General features: G+C 36.1%; 1 protein-coding gene across 1 annotated transcript in view; it reads left to right on the top strand.

Annotated features, from left to right (window-relative positions):
* The window catches only part of R3HDM1 (R3H domain containing 1), a 93,677-nt gene that overhangs the window by 75,933 nt on the left and 2,763 nt on the right, over positions 1 to 14,981 (top strand). Inside the window, exons 21-25 of the mRNA XM_012725641.1 lie at positions 8,439 to 8,542; positions 10,444 to 10,616; positions 13,030 to 13,174; positions 14,067 to 14,149; positions 14,294 to 14,321. Coding sequence (XP_012581095.1) covers positions 8,439 to 8,542; positions 10,444 to 10,616; positions 13,030 to 13,174; positions 14,067 to 14,149; positions 14,294 to 14,321 — 533 coding nt within the window. The remainder of the gene's footprint in view (positions 1 to 8,438; positions 8,543 to 10,443; positions 10,617 to 13,029; positions 13,175 to 14,066; positions 14,150 to 14,293; positions 14,322 to 14,981) is intronic.

Genomic DNA, 14,981 nt, shown 5'->3' with positions numbered 1-14,981 from the left:
TAAACATATTATGGCTATATTCATACAGAGCATGCTCTATAACAATTGAAGCTGTATTTTACAAAAGAAGGAAAGATGAGGAACTTTTTCTTTTAGTTATTTTATTTATACACCGAAGAAGTGAGGTATAGGCTATAGGTGTGGGGAGGTTGAGAGGATTCACCAAAGACAGAGTGGAGAGCGCAACAGGCAGACTGACTGAAATTCACTGCTGAGGCAAGACAGGAGAGGTCTGCTGCATCATGTGGGTTAGCTCCCTGGTAGGCTTTGACTGCAGATAGCTTCATGGTGCTGAGACTTAACACCTTGCACCACCAGGAAGGCCCAAGGTGAAGGACTTTTAAGATACTATTTTTTGATCTGAGTGAAGCTAAGTGACTCTTTATAATTTTTTTAAAATACAATTTTTTTAAGGTTTATTTATTTATGCATACAGAACTGGGGTGCAAGCCAGAGGTGCAGGGGCGGTAAGAGATTCACCAGAGACAGAGTGGGGAGCAGAACAGGCAGATCAATGAAATACGCTGCTATAGTGAGCAGTGGGCGAGTCAGGAGAGGTCTGCCTCACCTTGTGGATCAACACCAGGGCCAGGCCGGGGATCGAACTCAGACTGAAGCGGCTAAGCTAGCTTGCAGTACTGCATCCTAACCGGTTGCACCACTAGGGAGGGCCTTTTTTTTTTTTTTTTTTTAATACGAATTTCTAGGCACTCCTGTTAAGTATTTCATGCTACTAAAGTAATAAAGTCACTTTGGGAGAGACTTAACTATAGGTGAAAGGATAGAAGAGGGAAATTCCAGGAGAAGAGAGAAAAACTGCAGAAAATGAATAAAGACAACTTTGGAGAATTGCTTTCATAAAAGCAAGTTTGGTACCATTTTAGAGAAAAACATGAGGTTAAGAGGTTTTTTTTTTTAATAGTTTGTTTTTACACCATTTTGTGCATTTTTCCATCTCAGTTGCAATCCCCAGGGGTTTCCCATATCAGATCACCCATATGCCATCACCATAGTCCAGTACACTTCCCTCCCCCCACCATTTTTGATCCCATTCCACCCCCATAAAATTTCTCTGGTATATAGTTGTTCATTATTATTATTTGCTCCCCTGGTCCTTTATAGTCCTGCTATGATTGAAACCATCTGGTATTTTTCCTTTTCTTTCTGGCTTATTTCACTAAGCATGATCTTTTTTCCAGCTCCATCCATGTTTCTACAAAAGGCAATGTGCTTTTTTTTTTTGGTTGCTGAGTAATATCCCATTGTATATATGTATCACATCTTTTTAATCCAGTCACCTACTTTTGGGCATTTGGGTTGTCTCCATGTCTTTCCTATTGTAAATAAAACAGCAATAAACATGGGGGTGCAGGTATCTTTAGAATCAGTGGACTATGATTGATTGTTGTATATACTATTTTGGTTATTCTGTATGTTTTAGAATAATCAAGGTAAAGCTCTACAGATAACCCATTTGTAAATATAAATAGCTTACACATTTGGTAAGTTATTTAATATATTATCATGAGAAAGTGTTCGCTTTCATTAGCAGTCCAGCAAATGAAAATTAAGAAAACTTTAATTCCCCAAACAGAATGAAACCAAAGTACTCAGCATAAAGGTAAACATTGCTGGTTATTAAACATATGACCTTTTTTCATATATCAGTCTGATAGTATTTAATAAAGTACAAAAATTACCTTCTTACTCAGTAATTCTACCTTTATAAATTTACCCACAAACATAATCCACCCCCAAAAATTATATGCAAAAAAATTACAGCAATGCTTTTGTTAATAGAAGACTCTAAGTAATAAAATATCCAAAATAACTGTGGAATACCCTTTCAGTACTTGAAGCTTTCCATTTTTCTCTATTAAGCTGATTATTACATTGCAATTAAATTTGTTTATCAGAAATTGTTTATTTCAGATATTGGAACAGACATTTTCAAAGTGTGTGTTCTGTATTAACTGCTTCAGTTTCTTGCATTGAGTAGAATTACATATGAGATACTTAGTCTGTGATAGTCCCAAATAGACTATTGATAACTTACAGAATCTTCAGAGAACACAGCATATGTATGTAATGTTATTAAATTCAGGACAATTACTTAAGCATCTTTGGCAATAAAACATCAGAAATTTTTAAGTGACCTATTAATATACCTTGTCAACTACTTATAAATTCTCTTAAGTGGCCACTAAAATCTGTAACATATAAGTCACTTGTTTTTCAAATGAATTTATTTTTGCCTGACAATATACTGACCCAGATTCTCCCACCTAAAAAAAAAAAGTTGAAATAGTTATGATATTTTTAAAGATCAGAGAGACATGAGGGTAAGAATGTTTGTATCTATAAAACATAATAGCAGCTACCCCATACTATTACTTTTCCTAAATTACCATCCTTTTGGTGAATAATTTCCCATATAGGACCTTTTTATGAGTTCTTTTTTTTTTTTTTTAAGATTATTTATTTGTGCATACAGAACTGGGGTACAGGCCAGTGGCTTGGGGCGGCGAGAGGCTTCACCAGAGACAGAGTGGGGAGCAGAACAGGCAGATCGACGAAGTACACTGCTGAGGGGCGCAGCGGGCGGGTCAGAGAGGTCTGCCACGCCATGTGGTCACCTCCGGGGCAGGCGGGAATCGAACTCATGCAGAAGTGGCTTAAGCTTCTTAATGCTGTTCTTTAACCCGCAGTGCCACCAGGGAGAGCCTATGAGTGCCTTTTATATTCACAATTGTTTTTTGATTTTACCTTTTTTTTTTTTTAAGATTTATTTATGCATACAGAACTGGGGTACAGGCCAAAGGTGCGGAGGGTGAGAGGATTTACCAGAGACAGTGTGGGGAGCAATACAGGCAGACCGATGAAGTACACTGCTGAGGGGGGCAGTGGGCGATACAGGAGAGGTCTGCTGTGTCATGTGGGGTACCTCCGGGGCCAGGGATCGAACTGGCACTAAAGCAGCTGCTGCTAACTTGCAGTGCTGTGCTTTTTAACCCACTACACCATCAAGAAGCGCCCAATTTTACTGTCATTTTTAATGTTATTTTAATGCAATTATTCAGACAAAATTCACAATCCATGTAAGTGGTAACAAAATATATAGTTTAATAGTTTGTAATAAATTCACAGATGAACACCCATCACCATGAAGTTTTAGAACATTTCATCACCTGAAAGACAAACGTTGAGTTGCAGGCAAAACTAATGTCTATCAACTCACAAGTGAATAAATAAAACATGATGCACATCCAATGGAATATTAGTCTTAAATATGAAGGAAATTCTCACAGATGCTACTTCATGGGTCATTCTTCATTATGTTATGTAAAGCCAGCCAATCACAAAAGGTTAAAGTACAATAGGAGTACATTTAAATGAAGTACATTTAATAGTCATAGAATAGTCAGCTCCCCCATACTATTACTTTTCCTAAATTACTATCCTTATGGTGAATGATTTCCCATATAGGACCTTTTGTGCGTGCCTTTTATATTCAAAATTGTTTTTTGATTTTGACTATTAAAGGAATAGTCATAGAAAGTAGAATGGAAGTTACCAGGATCTAGGGGAAAAAAGGAACAGTTAAAATGGTTAATGGCAGCCCTCCATGGTGGCGCAACAGGTTAAAGCACAGCACTATGAAGCGTTCTCAACCACTGCAGCATGAGTTCAATCCCCAGCCAGTTAGGTGACCCACATGGCATGGCATGACCTGCCCGCTGCTCCCCTCAGCAGTGTATTTCAGTACATCTGCCTGTTCTGCTCCCCACTCTGTCTCTGGTGAATCCTCCACTGCTCCTGCACCTTTGGCCTGTACCCCAGTTCTATATGCAGTACAATATGAGGGGAGCAGTGGGAGAAATAGTGGTGGGTCTGGTACCTGGCTGGTACTATAAGTGGCTAGCTTTGTAGTGCTGCACTTTAAAATTGCACCACCACGGAGAATCCAAAAATAAATTAATCTCTTTTTTTTTTAAGTAGTTAATGATAAATAATTATTTTACCAGTTTTTTTTTTCAGTGTGAGTATATTGAGGAAGGAAAAAGGAAAGAAATGCTTTATTATTTAGTTTCTGCTCTCCTACCTCACCATCAGTACCACCATCTCCCAGCTACTAATCTACTCTATAAGTTTTCCTGTATTAGACATTTCATATGAACAAAGTCAAATACAGCCTTTTGTGACTGGTTACTTTACTTCAGCATGTTTATTTTGTTTTTAAGATTTTTTTACTTATGCATACAAGAACTGGGGTATAGGCTAGAGGTGTAGGGTGTGAGAGAATCCATCAGAGACAGTGAGAAATAGAACGGGCAGTTTTACTAAAATACACTGCTGTGGGGAACAGTGGGGAGGTCAGGAGAGGTCTGTAACACCAAGTGGGTCATCCCCCTGGGTGGGAATAGGACTGGAGCTGCAGTTCCTTCAGAGAGCTTCATAGTACTGTACTTTAACTGCGCCACCAGGGAGGGCCCCCTCAGCATAATCAGCATAATGTCTTAAGGTTCATCCTTACTGTGGTGCATATCAGTAGTATATTTCATAGTAGAATAATATTTCATTGTATGCATATAATGCATTTTGTTTATCTGTCAATTGGTGGACATTTGGGTTGTTTCTATCATTTGACTATTATAATGCTGTAAACAGTTTCCAAATTTTTGTGTGGGCTTAGGTATGGAGAGGAATCACTGGGTCACATGGTAACTATGTTTAATCATCTGAAGAAATGCCAGACTGTATGTCAAAGTATCTATACCATTTTGTAATCCCATAAGTATGCGGCATTTTTATTATATCCTTTCCTAGTGGGAGTGTGTGAAAATAATGACTTTGATTTCCCTGGTGACCATTGATATTAAGTATCTTTTTGTGTGCTTATTAGTATTTGTATATCATCCATAAAGAAATGTCACTTCAGATCATTTGCTCAGTTTAATTAGTTATGTCTTTATTATTATGCTTTTTATATATCTGACATAATTACCTTACTGTATATATTACTTGCAAATTTTTTTTCCAGTTTGTCTTTTTTTGTTGTTTTTTAAAGATTTGCTTATTTATGCATACAGAGCTGGGGTACAGGCCAGAAGTACAGGGACGGTGATAGGCTTCACCAGAAACAGAGCGGGAAGCAAAACAGATTGCGGAAATACACTGCTGAGGGGAGCAGCGGGCGGGCCTGGAGAGGTCTGCCACGCCATGGGGGTCACCTCCGGCACGGGGCTTGAACTCACAATGAAGCGGCTGCAGCTCACTTCAAGTGCTGCGTCCCAACCTGTTGCGCCACCTGAAAGCCTGTTGCGCCACCAGGGAGGGCCCTTTCTCTTATTTTTAATAATGTTCAGTCTTTAAATATTCACATTTATGAATTGGTGAGAAGTAAAATGAATATTTCTACTCATCTACTCATGTCTGCATTTAGTTAGAACGGAACATTTTGTCATTTATATTTAAGGGAAAATTCAAAATATACAGTTTATTTGATGTTTATTTTCATTAGTTGAGCATATAGTTATTTGAATACTCATTAGCTGGCAGGTTATTTATATTGCCCTACCAAAAAACCTCATCACAAAAATGTATAAGGTGGAATCACCTTGAATTGCAAAAAGGTTATGAAACAAATTAATATTTTCTTCTAGAGGCCATTAACCTGGATGGTTGAGTTTCAAATGAAGTAAAGGTTCATATAGCAGATTAGTATAACCAAATGACTAGAGATTTCTGAAGGCAGATTGAGATTGTCAGTTGAATCAAATCCCTGATACATTTAAAAATGAAGTTTCAGGCCCTTTTTATAGGTATTTATAGTTTTTACCTACATATATATGTAATTTTTATATGTAAAATTATGAAATGTGTATATGTGTGACTTTTTGGAAATTACTGAAAAATGAAAATTAACAAGAATGAACCGTATTCACCCAACTCTCATTTCACCACTGTTCATGCAACAGTATTTTCCATCCATGGTTGAGATCCTACTGGATATATTGATATTTGTTAGTTTGGTATTGTGTTTTTCCATGTCACTTAAGAACTTTTGAAGATGAATTTCAGTGGTGCAGAGCTCAAATTTACACAATATAATGATGCAGTGTTACAGCAATTTTAAAAATTATACAAAATGTAATTTCTTTGTATATATTACTTTAATGATTCTATTATTCGCTTTTATGAATATGTTATAATTTATTTAGCACACAATAGAACATTTAGGTCATAATTTTTTTTTTAAAGATTTATTTATTTTGTGCATACAAAACTGGGGTACAGACCAAAGGCTCAGGGGCGGCGAGAGGCCTCACGAGAGACAGTGGGGAGCAGAACAGACAGATCGATGAAGTACACTGCTGAGGGGAGCAGCGGGCGGCCCAGGAGAGGTCTGCCACGCCATGTGGTCACCTCCGGGGCAGGCGGGAATCGAACTCATGCGGAAGTGGCTTTAGATTCTCAGTGCTGTGCTTTAACCTGCTGTGCCACCAGGGAGGGCCCGGTCATAAATTTTTTTAATTGAGCCATCATGTGAACAATATTAATTTCTTCCTTGACATAGAGCTCTTAGGGGGAAATTAATAGGTCAATGACTATTTCTGTTTGAAGGTCCTTAGTACATTTTGATCAGATCTCCAATTTATAATCCCAAAGGAAACTGACCCATTTTCATTGTTTTCATGTTTCATAAATGCTGACATATTTTGACTCTTTGGTGATTACTGAAGTTGTAGACTTTTGCATTTCACTATTTGTGCTTAGAATTATATCCATGTTTGATAAGACATGGATTAATCACATTTGTTGTAGAGAGAGTGGAAGTCCAAATAATATGTTCACAGTCATAAAGTAAAAGGTGGAGTTTGAACTTAAACCCAAGCTGTGTTCTGACATCTTGAATCTATAGAAACCACTTGAATTTACAAGAATATCTAGTGAGTATATTTTATTGCCAGGCATTAATTTCCAGTCATACTTTGTGGTATATTTAAATATGTCAGGATTGGCCTTCCTGATAGTGTAGGGATTAAGTCTCAGTGCTATCACCACTGTGGCCTGAGTTTGAGCCCCAGCCAGGGAGCTGACCTACATATGATGCAGCAGACCTCTCCTGTCTCATCTGTTGCTTCCCTTACCAGTGGATTTCAGTTAATCCAGCTGTGCTGCTCCCCACTCTGTCTCTGGTGAATCCTCTCACCAAGCTTCCTCTGTACCTCTCTCCTATACTTCCTGTTATTTTATGCAAAAATAAAGATAAATAAATTAAAATAATAATAAATACATATTGTATCTGTCATTTTCTCTGTTTTGTTTTTTTTTTAAGATTTATTTATTTGTGCATACAGAACTGGGGTACAGGCCAGAGGTGCAGGCGCAGTGAGAGGATTCACTAGAGACAGAGTGGGGAGCAAAACAGGCTGAGAAGTAAACTGCTGAGGGGAGCAGCAGGCCTGTCAGGAGAGGTCTGCAGTGCCATGTGGATCACCTCTGGGGCAGCCGGGGATCTAATGCATGCTGAAATGGCTTTAGTGCCGTGTTTTAACAAGCTGCGCCACCAGTGAGGACCCTGTAGCTGTCATTTTTTCATTGTGAAAATCTGATTCTAAAACAATAAGAATAAGGACATAAATCACAGGAGGAACAGAGAGTTTCTACCTGTGAATTATATAACCTTACAGGAATGACATGAGCATTATAGAAAATCTGTTAGAAATTGGTATGTCTCATTACATCTTTTATCAATCTTTGTGTGTCCTATAGTGCATTTTCCACCAATTTAACTGACTGTCATACTCTGAGAAGTAGTAGCTCCTATAAAATTATGGCAAAACACTTTTGCTGTATGTGGGAATGTTGATTTTAGTTGAGAATGACCTTAAATGAGTTCATAACATTCATGTTTTATATTTTCCTGCTCAAGGTTAAAATATGAACTTCCTCAAGAATTAGGTGCAATGTTTCACTTCAATAAGGGCCCTTTCTATTTTTACCTCCCTTCCAAAGGGAAACTTGATACTACTTCAAAACTTTCTTTCTAATGTATTACATAAATAATTGTATTTTAAAGTAAGAATGCTATTTAAAAGATAAATATGTTTTCCCATTGTGGTGTAATTCTTTCAGAAGGCAAATTAGATGATAATAAAAATCTTTTTAAAAATAAAGAATTCATAATTAAAATAAATTGGAAAATAGCAAGTGATGGAATTAGGAGTTATTGGCTGGTTTTAAAAAATGCTTACTACTAACATAAACATGAAGTGATTTTTACGCAAGAGTATAATATAGAAGAAAGAGTTAGATTTGACTTTTACTGCTATTTGAAAACTAATTTGTAGAACTTATATATTCAGAGAATCTTTATAATCATTATTATCTCATTGTGCTATGTTTTCATGTTGTTTTGACTTTCTTCCCCATAGCTCATCAATAGGTTACTTGCAACATCCAGGGCCAGAACAAGTACAGTTTCCTCGAACTACTTCACCATGCAGTTCCCAGCAGCTTCAAAGTCACCAGTGTACAGGTATGAATAGATAATTGACAAATGGTAATGAAAAGTAAGTCTCTGAGGCATTTTAGAAGAAGGTTTTTAGCTTGTGTGCGGAGATGCTTATGGTGCCATACAAAATCATGGAGTTAGCATGTTCAGTTCACTTCTTCATTTTCTGCTACTGCTGCTAACGTACTATCTCTTTCTCTTCCTCAGGTTGTCTTCCTTTCCTGCCTCGTACACATAGATATTCTCTGGGATACTTTCTTAAACATTCTCTCATTGTTCTTCAAGCTCTTCCCTGGTCATCTAGCCACCGTCTAGGCTTGAATTACTATTCTTTGCCAACATTCCCCAAATCTTATTTTGTGCTTAGTCAAGACCATATAGCCACTTGCCTACTGTCCATCTCGCTATATGTATCAGAGACCCATTATTATTATTATTTGTCCCTCTTCCTACATCCCTTATTTTACCTTATTCATAGGGATCAAAATACTTAAATATTCAAAGTTATAAATTTTCTATTTTTCCCTTTGAGTTCGTACCATTACCATTTTCACAATTTTGATAGCTTCTTTTCCTACCCACTCCTAATTTTGGTCACTTCTTTTTATGTTTTGTTGCAATAATCTTTTAAGTGTTTTACTTCATTTTTCTTCCATACCCAACTTTCCTCTTCTCCATCATACCAAAAAATCCTGAAATTTCAAAATCTACAATCCTGAAACAAATCTCTTTATGTAATTCCTCTGACTAAAAAATTGCACAAATTCATCTAACCTAACAAAGAAGCCTCCTGTTTTTACTATTTACATGTGTGCTCACATCATATAGAACTTTGTTTCCAGGGTATACAATGCTTTTCATTCCAGAAATGTCCTTGTATTTCTTGATACTCACCTACCATCCTGTGAACCAAAATCTTTTCATTCCAGTTAAACTAACAAATTATCTCTTTTTAAAAGTTTTCTCCAATCCTTAAAACAATTTGCTTTTCTACTTCCAGAGATTTTTATACAACCCTATATCATAACATCATATTGTAATGATTTTTGACATGTAATACCTGAGAAACAAACAATAAATGTTTATCAAATAAATGAGTAATAGCATAGGCTGCTCTGACTGAGGGAACTTTGAAATACCAAAGCTATTAACCCTTCTTTGGTTTCCTAGCCAGTCAAGTTCATTCTGTTCCTAGAAAACTAAAAACTACCATTATAGTTGCTGCAGAGATAATGTGGCCTGGGAAAATAGAGCATGGTATCCTACCTTACTTTATATATAGTGGCAGGCAAATTACATGCCTAATACTATATTTTTTGCAGTACACATGAGAAATAAATCAGATAAGAAAACAGATTAAATAGCTTATTGTGTAATTAGCAAATGTTTTCACATAATGTTGATCAGCATGACTCTTTAAATCTGCCAGAGAGGTCTTTTTAACCTCCTTTTTCAGAGAAGAAAACAAAATAAAAGAGGTTAAATGAATTTCCTATTATTACAGAACATTTGAAGCTACTAAAACTGCTTTCTAGCTGCTACAGTCCAAAATTTTTCTACTGTGATCAGGTTGTTTCAGCCCAAAAAAATGACTTTTTTCTCTGCCAAAATTTATGTATGTTTTTATTTATTTATATTAATGCCTGTTTTCTTTAAGTTACTTTATTTCAAAAGTAAGAACTTTTTTAGATTGCCTTAGGTGTCATATAAGAGGTATTTTGACTTTCCTGAGTAAATATGGGTCTATTTTCAGGATGAGCAAGATGCTTACATTTACAGATAAAAACTAATTTTAAATACACTCTTGTAGCAAAAAACACAAAGGCCAAACATGTTTTGCATATCTAATAATAAATTTTTTGCGATTATCTTGTTTAAAGATATCACCTTTTGCTAAAGCATACTGTCTTAATTCTGATTTTCAGCTATGCCACCTCTGCCACCTGGTGGAGGAATGGTGATGATGCAACTAAATGTACCAAACAATCCACAATCTCGCGCTCACTCACCCCCCCAATGGAAACAAAACAAATATTACTGTGATCACCAGAGAGGACAAAAGTGTGTGGAATTTAGTAATGTAGACAATATTGTTCCGGTAAGATGCTTCTTCTGTTATGATTTTCAAACTTGCGATATTTTAGTCACATCAAATGATAAAGCTGAGGCTTGACACTAAATTTGAAATCTTCTCAAACAAATGAATATATAAGTTAGAATATTTTCTATATCCAGATCATTTCTTTCATTATTTAAATATTATACCCTAGCTTTGCTTATCCAAATGTTTTTAATTTAGCTATAAATTTTGACAAAGAAAAAAAGTAAGGAGACATCTGTCCTACCTTTCCCATATGAAATATATTTTAATAGAACCAGAAAATTGATGAGGGGACATTTTTCATAGAAAAACTGCAATTAATGTTAAACTGATGGTAGAATTTCAAAAATCACCATTTTGGAGTCCTATTAAAATTATAAATCAAGAAATAATGACCAACAGATATGAAAAACACTAGAATAGAGTTCATGGGGAACTTTTAACTGGACATATGACATAGACCCTATTTAAGGCAATTGACCAACAGTAGCCTTTACAAACATTTCACTCCTGTGTGGTGTGAAAGGAATTACACCCTATTGTCAAAACAAAATGAAGAAGAAGAAAAACCTGAATCTAATGAAGCATCTTTACCACGATATCAGGAAATCTACGGATATATCTTCTTCAGCAAATAAATGGCATTGAAATAAAGATAAGTTATAAGACTGATTTGCAACATAGGGATTTTCTTAAGATACTGTACAATCAAAAGAATTTTTAAGCAAAAAGAAGATATTTACATGTTTGTTTTGTTAGTATGTAAATAGTGTTTTGTTTTTTTTTTTAAGATTTTTATTTACACATAAAAGAACTGGGATAAAGGCCAGAGGTGCAGGAGGTAAGAGGACTCACCAGAGACAGAGTGGGAAACAGAACAGGCAGATTGAAATACACTGCTGAGGGACCTACTGAGCAGAACAGGAGACATCTGCAACAACATGTGGGTCATGTCCCTGACTGGGGATCAAATTCATGCTGCAGTGGCTGTGGGTAGCTTCATAGTGTTGTGCTTTAACCTGTTGCACCATGAGGGAAGGCCCAATGGTGTTACTCTTTTTAACTAATACTTAATCTGTTGCCTGGAAGTATTTGATACTGAAATATTTGCAAGTGATATGCTAGATAATGAACATATAAGAAATTCATTATACATCATCTATACTTTTATATTAGGAAGATACAGCATTAAAGGACTTGAAAATAGTAAAGAAAAAATACTTTTAAAGCAAAGACAGAATCATCGCTAAATATAAAGGACACTTAATAATGTAGCTCACAACCATTACTGGTAGTTACAGATGAAAATATTAAAATATTTTTAATGTAAAAAAAATATTTTTAATGTATATAATTGGGAAATTTTAGGAAGGTCAATCAGAAAACAGATTATGTTGAAGATTAAAAAGACAACAATTAAATGTAGCAGCCCTCTCTGGTGGTGCAACGGACTAAGGCACAGCGTTACAAGCTGGCAGCAGTTGCTTCAGTGTGGGTTTCATCCCCAGCCCAGGAGGTGATCCACATGGCACAGCAGACCTCTCCTGACCCGCCCACTGTACCCCTCAGCGGTGTACTTCATTGTTCTTCCTGTTCTGCACCCCACTCTGTCTCTGGTGAGTCCTCTCGCCGCCCCTGTACCTCTGGCCTGTATCCCAGTTCTCTATGTATAAATAAATAAATCTTTAAAAAAAAAAAAAAAGAGCAGTTAAATGTAGCAATTGTTTCTGGCTTGGATCTAGATGAGAGTAGGAAATTCTTTTTCTTTTATTTGCTATAAAGGAAAACTGTTATTAGTGGGGAGTTGGCAAAATTTGAATAAGCTCTATGTGTTACATAATATTAATCTATTATTAATTAATTAGTTTTTCAGATTCTATGGTTATTTACATAATATCCTTGTTTTTAGGCAATAGACACAAATTATCTCTAGATAAAATGAGCAACTCAAATAGTTCAGAGAAATTATACACAATGAGAGATAGTAATATGATAAAATGTGTGGGAAAACTGAATTCTTTCAACTACTTTTGCAACTATTTAAGAATGCCTTGTTTAAGCATAAAATGTTAATAATGTGATAAAAGAATTCTATAATGGAAAATTGTGTACATTGTTATTGTCCAATTAAAAAAGCAAGAGTCAAAAGTAGGATATAGTCTGTTCCAATTTTGTAAAAGGTAGATATATGGATACATATGAATAGAAGCAATCTATTAACAGTATTTATATTTGGAAGTTGAAAATTATTTCTATACTATTTAGGTTTGTTTCTTTTTTTCATAATAAGTATATATAGCAATAGTGAAACGTGCTTACTTGTAATCAAAAAGTATAAAAATTTTGTCCAAAAGGAAATTTACAAAAAGTCTGACTAAAATGCTGGCCCATTTTCTTGATGTAATTACAGCACAGCTCTCAACTCAGTAGTCCCATTATTTCACCAGCACAGTCACCAGCACCAGCTCAGCTCTCCACCCTGAAAACTATACGTCCCTCTGGACCACCACTTTCCATCATGTCCCAATTTTCTAGGCCTTTTGTCCCTGGGCAAGGTAAGTGCAGGAAATTAGTTATAGATTGAGAGAATTTTAAGACATCTGTTCTCCATCATTATATGATTTATACCTTGGCACTACTATCTTTTAAAGTTACCGTCATTTTCTCCTTCACCAGGACATTTTTAATTATTACCGTATAATCTCCTCTAACTCTTAGACTTCAGTCCTCTGAAGTAGTAATATGTGGTGTTCTGTATTTGTCCTATATTTCTGGGACTTATGTTAGAGTAGTATCTATCAAGTGTTATTCAAAAAATGTCTATGTTTGGTCAAAATAAGACCTAGCATATTTTCTACTTACTCTTAATGAAGAAAACATGCTACAGTAAAAGTAAAGTGAACGAAAATAATTAAATTAGAGCAGACTTAGAGGCCAGAAAGTAAATATATACACTGTTGAAAACTGTAAAATTGTGTGAATATCTAATTGTGTATGTGCATATACTGATAGCAATTAATATTATAATGGGGGAGATAGAGAACTTAGTATTTATACTAAGTTTTTTCTTCTTCTGGAATGTAAGTTGTATTAATCATCACAGAAACTGTAGAATTTAGCATCTCAAATGAACATAGTTATTTTGATAAATTTCATATGAAATGTTTAAGTATACAGAGAAGTTTCTCTCCATCCAATCCCATCAAGTTCCTATCATTTATCCTCCTTTGTAGCCACTATTCTAAGTCTTTAGTCTTTTTAGACTTTTGTACCAGTTATTTTAATAGGGAAATTGAAAACAAATTTTAATGTCAATACTTACACATTTTTATTCTGCAAATATTTCACCAACTGTTCTGTTAACTCTACATTTTAGAAATTTCTGGCAAATACTTTGTAATTCAGTAAAGAAAAATGTAAAAGTTTTTTTTTTTTTTTGACTTTCAGGAGACACCAGATATCCACTACTTGGCCAACCACTACAATACAACCCTCCTGCTGTTCTGCATGGACATATTCCTACCCAACAGGTATGCAAACCAGATGTCTGACCTGCCGGGCTTTGTTGGGAGAACATGACTCACGCTGCTGAGTATGTAGGGCCCTGAGTCCACCTGTTGGTGCTGCACAAGGGATAGCCTTAACCAATTTATCGATGTGACCAGTCCCATTAGGAGCTGAGCAAGGAAGTGAAACTGAGTGGTAATTTATTAGTGTTATCCAAAGATGGGTGGTAAAGCCTTCCTGTTGGTGCAGGGGTTAAGGACACAGTACTACCAAGCTACCATTAGCCACTGCAGGCTGTGTTCAGTTACCGTACAGGTAGCTGACACACATGGCACACAGCACACCTCTCCTATCTCACCCACTGCTCCCATTAGCAGTGTATTTCAGTGGATCCATTTGTTCTGCTCCCCACTCTTTCTCTGGTGAATCCTCTTACCCCCCTGCACCTCTGGCCTATACCCTGGTTCTTGTATGCATAAATAAAAAAGCAGAGATGGGTAGTAGTTCAGGCATTTGGAACACCGTACTTAGTGAAGACAGTCAGCAAGTGATGGGTCATAGTTAGAAACAGAAATGCCATTGCTACAGAGACAGAATTGTTTTATTGCTTAAGTACAAAACCCAGACTCTGTATATTCTAAGTGTTACGTGCTTAAACATTATAAACACAGTTTCAGCATTTTTTTTTTTAAGATTTATTTATTTGTGCATACAGAACTGGGGTACAGGCCAGAGGCTCAGGGGTGGTGCGAAGCTTCACCAGAGACAGAGTGGGGAGCAGAACAGGCAGATCGACGAAGTACACTGCTGAGGGGAGCAGCGGGCGATTCAGGAGAGGTCTGCTGCGCCATGTGG

The sequence above is a fragment of the Condylura cristata genome, unplaced genomic scaffold, assembly GCF_000260355.1.
Source record: "Condylura cristata isolate star-nosed mole 26May11 unplaced genomic scaffold, ConCri1.0 scaffold00002, whole genome shotgun sequence".
In the NCBI taxonomy this organism is placed as follows: Eukaryota; Metazoa; Chordata; class Mammalia; order Eulipotyphla; family Talpidae; genus Condylura; species Condylura cristata.
Note: the sequence above shows the minus strand (reverse complement) of the source record. Positions and strands in the feature narration are given on the sequence as shown.